At 38.3% G+C, this 9,496-nt stretch overlaps 1 protein-coding gene and 1 long non-coding RNA gene across 2 annotated transcripts; both read right to left on the bottom strand.

The window, feature by feature from the left end:
• Nucleotides 1-1,042: 1,042 nt before the first annotated feature.
• LOC147547684 (uncharacterized) lies at nucleotides 1,043-6,415 on the bottom strand. The gene is made up of 3 exons (XR_015237886.1): nucleotides 3,975-6,415; nucleotides 3,850-3,898; nucleotides 1,043-1,777 (listed from the first exon to the last, which is right to left on the bottom strand). It is a non-coding gene; the product is annotated as an uncharacterized LOC147547684 (long non-coding RNA).
• Nucleotides 1,117-1,707, bottom strand: LOC147547685 (uncharacterized). The gene has a single exon (XM_086666048.1). It carries the CDS (start codon nucleotides 1,705-1,707, stop codon nucleotides 1,117-1,119), a length of 591 nt encoding a protein of 196 aa, XP_086522174.1.
• Nucleotides 6,416-9,496: the final 3,081 nt, after the last annotated feature.

Genomic DNA, 9,496 nt, shown 5'->3' with positions numbered 1-9,496 from the left:
AAAGCCTCTAGGTCTGCTAACCTTTTTGCCAAGCTCTGCTCTAGAGAATTATCTCTAGGGGAGTACGGATTTGTAAGGATGTAAGTCCCATTAGCCTGCAACCTAGGTATTGTATGTAAATGAGGAAGAGCGGAGGAGTGAGGTGCAGCCGTGGTCTGCGTTGTTGGATGTTGGGTTTCATCCAGGTCTGGTTGAATGACTGGTCGGCTCGAGGTACCACCTACTTCTGTCCTGGTTGACTGCTCCGGAGCTATTGAGCAGAGGAATGGTTGGTTCGCCATGCCCCCTGCTTCAGTGGTTGAGAAGGAGAGAGAGAGAATGAAGGAAGAAATAATAAGGTTGAGAGAAGAGAATGAAGAAAGGAATAATAAGGTTGAGAGAAGAGAATGAAGAAGTAGAGAGAGAGAGAAAGAGAGAGAAAGAGAGAGAGAGAGAGAGAGAGAGAGAGAGAGAGAGAGAGAGAGAGAGAGAAAATTCGACAGGAAGTGAAGAGAATGAAGTTGATAGATTTGTAGTTATTCTTCGTAGTTTTAAGAAATATGAAAACGCTTGAATCTATTTTGTGAACATTTAGCTAAATATTTGTTGTATTTCTCGTAATGTTTGAATTTTTTGGGATGTGTTCATGAAAAGTGTAATGAGCATTTTATTTTACTACGGAAACATTTTGTATAATGTTGTAGTAGAGGTGTTAGGTGTCCGGATTGGATTGTGTAGAAATTCTGGATTGGGATGTGTTCAAACCCTAAACCCTAAACCCTAAACCCCAAACCCTAATTCCTATTAGACCGAAGAAGGTGGTGAGGAAAGGTGAAATGAAGAACTGGTCCGAGTAAGATAGTTATTATAAGCTTTTCTACTCATCTGGCCAGATGAAATTGATATCTTTCAACAAAAAGAAAATGAAATTGATATTAGTATAAGATATTTTCTTCCACTTGTGATATTCAAGTTTATGGAGTGAGATCAAGACATTGAAGTCTAATTAGGTGAGCTCACAATTGTTACTCATTTGAGAGTCTAAGCAATAGAATTCAATTTTAAAAGTTAAAACTCCGCCTGTACACTATAGAATTCAATTTTGAGAGTCTCCTTATCAAACTGCTATCTGCTGCATCACTTCACCCTCAGTCTTATGCCACCATCTCTGTCCTCTTTAGCTATCTTCTCCATCTCCTTGGTGAGATGAGCGGGACCCAAAATATCCATGCCAATTAGAGACTTAGCTCGAGAGAGCAAGTCAGCTAGCTGGTTGATTTCTCTATGGACGTGGGTTATCTGGCAAACTTTGAAAGACTTCATAAGAGCTTTGATCCTCCTCCAGAAATTAAATGACGACGAAGGAGGTACAACACCTTCCTTGGTAAGCAGCTCACAAGCGCACAAAGAGTCGGTTGCTACTATGACATTGTCATAACCATATGTGAGAGACAGCGTCAAGCCCGCGTCGATACCTTGTAATTCGTGATGTATGACGCTAATAGGTTTGCAGCCTCCTTGAATAGCCACAATCACAGAGCCATGAAAATCCATTAGGACACAGCCAAACCCAGCACTAGTCTCAGAGAAAGACCCATCAGTGTTGATCATAATGGCTCCTTGCTTAGGACCAGTCCACCTAATAGGAGTAACACCAGGAAGGTTAGCAGCTAACTCCGGGTTCCCCTTAGCCCCATTGCTGGCCAATCTAGCAAAGTTACCAGACATCATGCTCTCATCTTCCTTCCGTCTTCTCAAAAACTCCTCGTAAGTAACCTCATTGCCAGAGAAACCCCTCCTATTCACATGACAAATAAAAGCATTAAAAACAAGTCTGCCACAACCACTTTATCCTCACCACTGAATAATCTAACACACCAATCAATCATGGCATTACAAGAATTGCAAGGAGCCTGTCTAACTAAGGACTTTTTCAATACATACAGAACCTCTCAATCTTTTTAGTACAAAAACTTATAAGGTTCAGATTCATATTTCTTTTCCGGAGTGAATAAGAGCATAAGTCACCTATTTTAACAAGAAAAGATGCAACTGATGATTGAGGATGCGAGTCATAGTACAAGTGCTAAGGGCTAAGGCAACCATGGAAGGGGGAGATGGATATGGAAACCATCACTGCTAAACAAAAATATGTTCCTCCGGAGCAACCTCATTACAACCGGGTTAAGACTTCAGAGTTTATCATCAAGCTACTTCAATTTCTTGTTCTGTTGGCAATCTTGGGGTTGGCCGTTGGGATACGTTTCTACACCAAAGCAACCTAAAGAAATCGAGTCTCGTTCTCGCCAAGCAAGATATTCTTCGAAATAAGTTGGGCAAAATGGCTTACTATTAGTCACTGCCATAATTATTTGGTACATTTATCTTAGCTTATGAAGTTATGGGATCTTATAACATTGTCTTCATTATTAATGGATTTCCATTAATGGAGTTCAAAGTGAGACCAGAGTCACACGTTCACAGGGTAAAAAAGTTCATAAGAAAGATGAATATGAAGTATCGCGAACCAAATTTTTATATAGAAGAAATAGAACATCAAAAAGAATTACAAATCATAAACTAGAGAACCAAATAGAAATATGGTACAACCCTTCTCTTCATTTGTTACAACCCTTCTCTTAGTTGTTACAACATTTCTCAAAAACGCCATCGAAACCCATAGTCGTTTGTTACAACCCTTCTCTCGTTGTGAATCATTATATTCAATCCTCTGAGCATGTTTAACATTCTCAGGTACTCAATACTATTGAGTACTGGGCTAGTATAAATTATTTAACATTCTCAGGTACTCAATACTATTGAGTACTGGGCTAGTATAAATTAGCCGATCAATATTATCGTCCAAGATGCTATGGCGATAGAATAAATGCGTCTAAACTCTAAAATTTCATCTCTATAAAACTTTCAACCTGTTAACCCTATAGTCTTTTACAAGGTATGCATACTTATACATTATTTAGATTCCAATGCAAAAAAGAAAAACATTGTTCGGATTTAACTATATATGTGTGTTGAATATTTTTAAATAAATTAATAAAAAAAATTTAAATTTTTTTAAATAAATTTTTTTTATAAAAAAAAAAATTTAATATTTTTTTTAATTTAAAAAAATTTAAATATTATTTAATATAATACGCATTTATTAAATTAAAATAAAATATTTAAAAAAAAGTGTATAACTAGTGTTAAGCTACCTGCGATGTACTGTGGAGTACACTGAGACTGTGTCTCAGTGTTTAGTAATAGCACCTGCGATTAACCACATAGAATAGATATAGACACGGTCAATTGTAATTAAGCAAGAGTGTATAACCAGTGTTAAGCTACCTTTCCGTGGCGCCCGGTGCTCGCAAGCACCTTTCCGTCGGAAGAAAAGTAGCACTGGGGGTATAAGCCGTCCATAGTACTCATACAGTACATTTGTTTGTAGTTAAGAAGTATAAGCAGTTTAAGTACCATACTTATACATTATTTAGATTCCAATGCAAAAAAGAAAAACATTGTTTTGGATTTAGCTATATATGTGTGTTGAATATTTTTAAATATTTTGAAATAAATTTTTTTTATAAAAAAAATTTTAAAATATTTTTTTTAATTTAAAAAAATTATTTTTTAATTTAAATATTTTTTTAATTTAAATATATTTTTTAATTTAAAAAAATTTAAATATTATTTAATATAATACGCATTTATTAAATCAAAATAAAATATTTAAAAAAAAGTGTATAACCAGTGTTAAGCTACCTGCGATGTACTGTGGAGTACACTGAGACACAGTCTCAGTGTTTAGTAGTAGCATCTGCGAGTGGAAATATGCATCGAACTTTGAAATTGTGAGTAGAAATGTACCTTGAATACGTCTCTCATTTGTGTGTTTCTCCCTTCCATGTTCCCTCTCCTGCAAAAAAGGAAGTGATATTAGATAAACAAAAAGAAATAAACAGTGTTAATGTATAGTTTATCATTCTACGTACCTCAACATTAGAAGGCCACGACGCAGTTTGCAGATAATAACCCCTGAGGGCACTATCAAACACATTTTCCTTTTCTTCCTCGTGTTTCGGAATGTTTTGTAAATTACCCATCTCTTGATGGGAAGATAATGTGCGATAAGGGATCGCACGAAAAAGGTGCCTGAAATTTCTCAACGCCATCGAAACCCCAAAAGGAAAGACGGAGAATGGGAGAAGGTTTTCTCTCTGTTAACTTTCCAAAATCGAAAATTGAAGAACTAGAAGCTCCTGTTTCTAGGGAATGGATGAAAGAAATTTTTGGTTAAAAATCCAAATTTTGGGCCTAAAGAGGGAATAAAACCCAGCCCGGAATAGGGGTGGGAATCGGTCCGGAACGGTCGGTACCGGACTCTAACTTCATCGAACCGGTCGACTCGAACATAAATTGTTGGTAACCACCTATTTACTCGGGCGAATTCGGACGGTCACTCTCAAGAATTCTTTGTCCATTGACCGTCCAAGACCGTTTATTTTACCGGGCCAGTCGGACACCGGAAGGTTTCGGTCCGGACTTTCCAATAAAATTTACTTAAATTCGGAACTTTGTTTTTATTACCACAAACAAAATTACTTACAAATGAAGATGTTTAACCAAGAAATCAAAAGTAAATATAAAAAAAAACATAGTTGATCATCATTTGACAAGATGTAATTAAGCCATGTACTAATGTTTGGTCTTCTAGAGGACTATATGGCTATAGCCAACGACCATCATATATTCATATGTCTATAAAATTTAACGGTCAACTTCTAAAAATGAGGACAGTTTAGTCGGTCAACCTATTCGGTCACTCGTACCGGTTGGTTATTTGGACGGTCTATATTGGTCGGTCGGTTAGCGGTCGGTCCTTCGACATAGAATTTTAACCGTGACCGTCCGCCAATTCTTTCGGGTCGGTCGGACACTGACCGTTATGACCATCGGGTGTCCATGGACACTTTTATCTCGGTCGAACGGGTCGGATAACGGTCTTCCGAATCTTTTTCCCACCCCTATAATAACCCACCAAAAACCCAATTCTCTAATATTATCCTAGATCAAACCCAAATACGGATCTCTAGGGCCTAGGCCAGGGGTGGGAATCGGTCTGGACCGGTCGGTACGGACTCTAACTTCATCGAACCGGTCGACTCGGACATAAACTGTTGGTGACCACCTATTTACACGGGCGGACTCAGACGGTCACTCTCAAGAATTCTTTGTCCATTGACCGTCCAAGATCGTTTATTTTATCGGGCCACTCGGACACCGGACGGTCTCGGTCCGGACTTTCCAATAAAATTTACTTAAATTCAAAACTTTATTTTTATTACCACAAATAAAATTACTTACAAATGAAGATGTTTAACCAAGAAATCAAAAGTAGATATAAAAAAGAAAAAAACACAGTTGATAATCATTTGACAATATATAATTAAGCCATGTATTAATGTTTGGTATTCTAGAGGACTATATGACTATAGGCAACGACCATCATATATTCATATGTCTATAAAATTCAACGGTCAACTTCTAAAAATGAGGACAGTTTAGTCGGTCAACCTATTCGGTCACTCGTACCGGTCGGTTAGCGGTCGGTCCTTCCACATAGAATTTTGACCATGACCGTCCGCCAATTCTTTCGAGCTGGTCGGACACTGACCGTTATGACCATCGAGTATCCATGGACACTTTTTATCTCGGTCGAACGGGTCGGATAGCGGTCTTCCGGATCTTTTTCCCACCCCTAGCCTAGGCACAATCCGTCCCAAAAACGCATCTCTAAGACTTCCTCTAATTTCATATTCCCTCTTTTACCCTCCTATATATAACCTCAACAACCCACCACTCTCTCTCTCTCCATAAACAGGAAACCCATATCTCTTTCTGAAAAATGTTTACCAAGTCATTTCCTTCAGAATTCCTACGCAATCCAATCCGGACACTTAACACCTCTACTACAACATTATACGAAATGTTTCCATAGTAAAATAAAATGCTCATTACACTTTTCATGAACACATCCCAAAAAATTCAAACATTACGAGAAATACAACAAATATTTAGCTAAATGTTCACAAAATAGATTCAAGTGTTTTCATATTTCTTAAAACTACGAAGAATAACTACAAATCTATATGAAACAGTAACAAGTTTCTGTCCACGAAATGGGACTTAGTTTATTTTTGGAAAAGTCTCATTTCGTGGGCAGGAACTTGGTACTGTTTCATATAAATTTAGTGGCCACAAAATTTATACAAAACAGTACCAAGTTTTAGCCACGAAATGGGACTTTGTTTATTTTTTGAAAAGTCCTATTTCGTGGGCAGGAACTTGGTACTGTTTCAAATATATATACAAAACAGTACCAAGTTCTAGCCACGAAATGAGACTTTGTTTATTTTTGGAAAAGTCCCATTTCGTGGGCAGGAACTTGGTACTGTTTCAGATATATTTCGTAGCCACGAAATATATAGAAAACAGTACCAAGTTTTAGCCACGAAATGAGACTTTGTTTATTTTTTGAGAAGTCTCATTTCGTGCACAGGAACTTGGTACTGTTTCAAATAGATTTCGTGGCCATGAAATTTATACAAAACAGTACCAAGTTTTAGCCACGAAATAGGACTTTGTTTATTTTTGGAAAAAACCCATTTCGTGGGCAGGAACTTGGTACTGTTTTAAATAGATTTCGTGGCCACGAAATTTATACAAAACAGTACCAAGTATTAGCCACGAAATGGAACTTTGTTTACTTTTTAAAAAGTCCCATTTCGTGGGCAGGAACTTGATACTGTTTCAAATAGATTTCGTGGCCACGAAATTTATACAAAACAGTACCAAGATAATCAGAATTCAACCCTTTCAGAAATCCCACTGAGGAAGAAATTAGGAAAGTTGTCTTCTTTCTCAAAGTTGATGCGGCTTCGGGCCCTGATGGCTACCCTCCGTATTTCTACCAATCCAGTTGGGACACAACAAAGCGGACATAACCAGCATGGTGTTTGATTTCTTTAACTCAGCCTGTCCCCCCTCCCCCCCTCCCCTTCTAACCACGCCCACATTTGTCTCTTCCCTAAAACCAAAACCCCGCAAACTCTTGCGGAATTTCGTCCGATCAGTCTTCTAAATACTACGTATAAGATCATCACCAAAATCTTAGCTAATAGGCTCAAAGATACTCTTCCGGACTTAATTTCTCCCTTCCAGGCAGCGTATGTTAACCTGGGAGGCAAATCACGGATAATATTCTCATTAGCCAAGAAATCGTGCATTCTTGCAAAAAGACTTGTGGGTCTAAAAGCTTCTTCGACCTTAAATTGGATATGTCCAAAGCTTTCGATCGTATTGAGTGGAACTACCTTACCACCATCAAGGCAAAGATGGGTTTCTCTCCTAAATGGATTCAACTCATCAACGCTTATCTTAACTCTTCCTCTATGGTACTCTGATAAATGGACGTCCTGGTGCCACTTTTGAGGTGAGTCGTGGCATCCGCCAGGGTGATCCTCTCTCTCCCTTCCTTTTTGCCATAGCTATGGAAGGCCTTAGTCAAATGCTCGAAAGTGCGACTCACCCTTATCAGTTCGAGGGTTTTCCAATCGCCAACTCCAACATTAATATTAAGCATCTCCTCTTTGCGGATGATTGTTTGTCTTCGGGCGTAACACTCTGGACAACATTCATAACCTTAAACAAATACTAAAAGATTTCAGTGTTGCCTCGGGCCAGATGATCAACTACGCTAAATCCACTATTTTCTTCTCCAAAAACTCTCATCCCAGGTTAAGGCGAATGCTCATAAGAAACTTAAAGGTCCATCAATATTCCTTATTAGACAAATATCTAGGCACTCACCTCTTCATCAATAAAAACAAGAAACAAGTGTTTTCTTTCCTCCTCAATCAAATCCAAAACAAACTGTCCAAGTGGCAAACCAATCTTCTTTCTCAAGTTGGTCGCTTTGTAGTTATCTCTTCTACAGTAGCAGTCGTTCCCCAATATCAAATGCAATGTTTTGCTATTCCCAAAGGCATAAGTAATCGCATAGAGACCATGCAAAGGTCATTCTGGTGGGGAAAAACCAAAACCATCCACACCATAAACTGACCCGCCATTTGCAAGCCACACAAACTGGGTGGACTAGGTTTTCGTTCTCCTCATATCGACAACCAAGCTTTCTTGAATAAACTCGCTTGGAGAATGATTAATAATCCTCAAGAACTCTGGGCCCGCATCTTGAAAGCTAAATATTTTCCTAAAGCCCATAAACCCAACCCCCAAATCCCAATCATTCCTGGCCTTGGAAGTCCATTTGCAAACACTATGAGCAAGTAGCGAGTCTGATTGTCTGGGACATTAACAAAGGCACCCATGTGAATATATGGAGCGATAACTGGATCCCCAATCACCCGCCCCCTATACCGAACATCAGAAACATAGATCTAACGTGGGTTAGTCAACTCATTTCTAATAACACTTGGAATATGAATATCATAAACACTTGTTTTACCACTGATATTAGAAATGCTATTACTAGTATCAACTTACAGATGGAGGCTGATGATACAGCCAAATGGACGCTAAGCAAATCGGGAAACTACACTATTAAATCCATGTACAACTATCTCAGAACTAACAGGAATGATACAAAGAATGAAATACCATAATGGAAATACATTTGGAACTTAAACACGATACCACAAATTAAACTCTTTTTTTGGGAATGTTGTACCGACAGTTTACCTGTGAAGGACAAAATAGGAAACTTTATTGGTAATGTTTTCTCTTGTAATAATTGTTCTACAATGAAACGAGTTAGCATGCTCTCTTGCATTGTCACTATGCCAAAGCTATATGGTTTTGGGTTCAAGTCAGAACGGAAAATATTACCTCAGTTAAACAATGGATTCTTCTTTAGAAGGATCAGGATGAGGAATTAACGAACTTATATGCTAAAATTATGTGGTTTATTTGGAAAGGTAGGTGTGAAGCATGCTTCTCTCCAAAAAAAACAATCCCCCGTGCAAACCATTCAATTAATCAAAGCCTCATTAACCGAACCACTGAAGATTACCAGCATAAGCAAAAAACCAAAGCAACACCAATGGACCCCTCCATCGACACCATTCCTCAAAATCAACACAGATGCATCCTTCACCGAATTAATAGAGCCAGCAGGGATCAGATGTATTATTTTCGGTGCGGATTCCAACTTGGTTTCTGCGCTCGCAGATACTGTCAGGGGTCAAAATGCAGAAGAACGTGAATGTCTTGCTATCAGAGCGGCACTCATATGGGCACAAGACCTTAAATTACATCAGGTCCATCTAGAAAGTGACAACCTTAACATCGTCTCCTATTTAGAAGATCAAAGCCACTCTAATCAATGGCAACCCAAGAAAAACTTAGCAGAAAATCCTCCACTTGAAGAGTAGATTTACTAACATCTGGTTTTCCTATATCTCGCGAGATGACAACGTTAGAGCGGATGCCTTAGCTA

Source organism: Eschscholzia californica, unplaced genomic scaffold, assembly GCF_041429995.1.
Source record: "Eschscholzia californica isolate CP2 unplaced genomic scaffold, dmEscCali1.0.p SCAF_3, whole genome shotgun sequence".
Classification (NCBI taxonomy): Eukaryota; Viridiplantae; Streptophyta; class Magnoliopsida; order Ranunculales; family Papaveraceae; genus Eschscholzia; species Eschscholzia californica.
The sequence above is the reverse complement of the archived record's forward strand: the minus strand, read 5'-3'. Positions and strand labels throughout refer to the sequence as shown.

What these genes read in the sequence shown, in the direction of transcription:
- LOC147547685 (XM_086666048.1), bottom strand. Translation starts at nt 1,707, where the DNA reads ATGTCTGGTAACTTTGCTAGATTGGCCAGCAATGGGGCTAAGGGGAAC.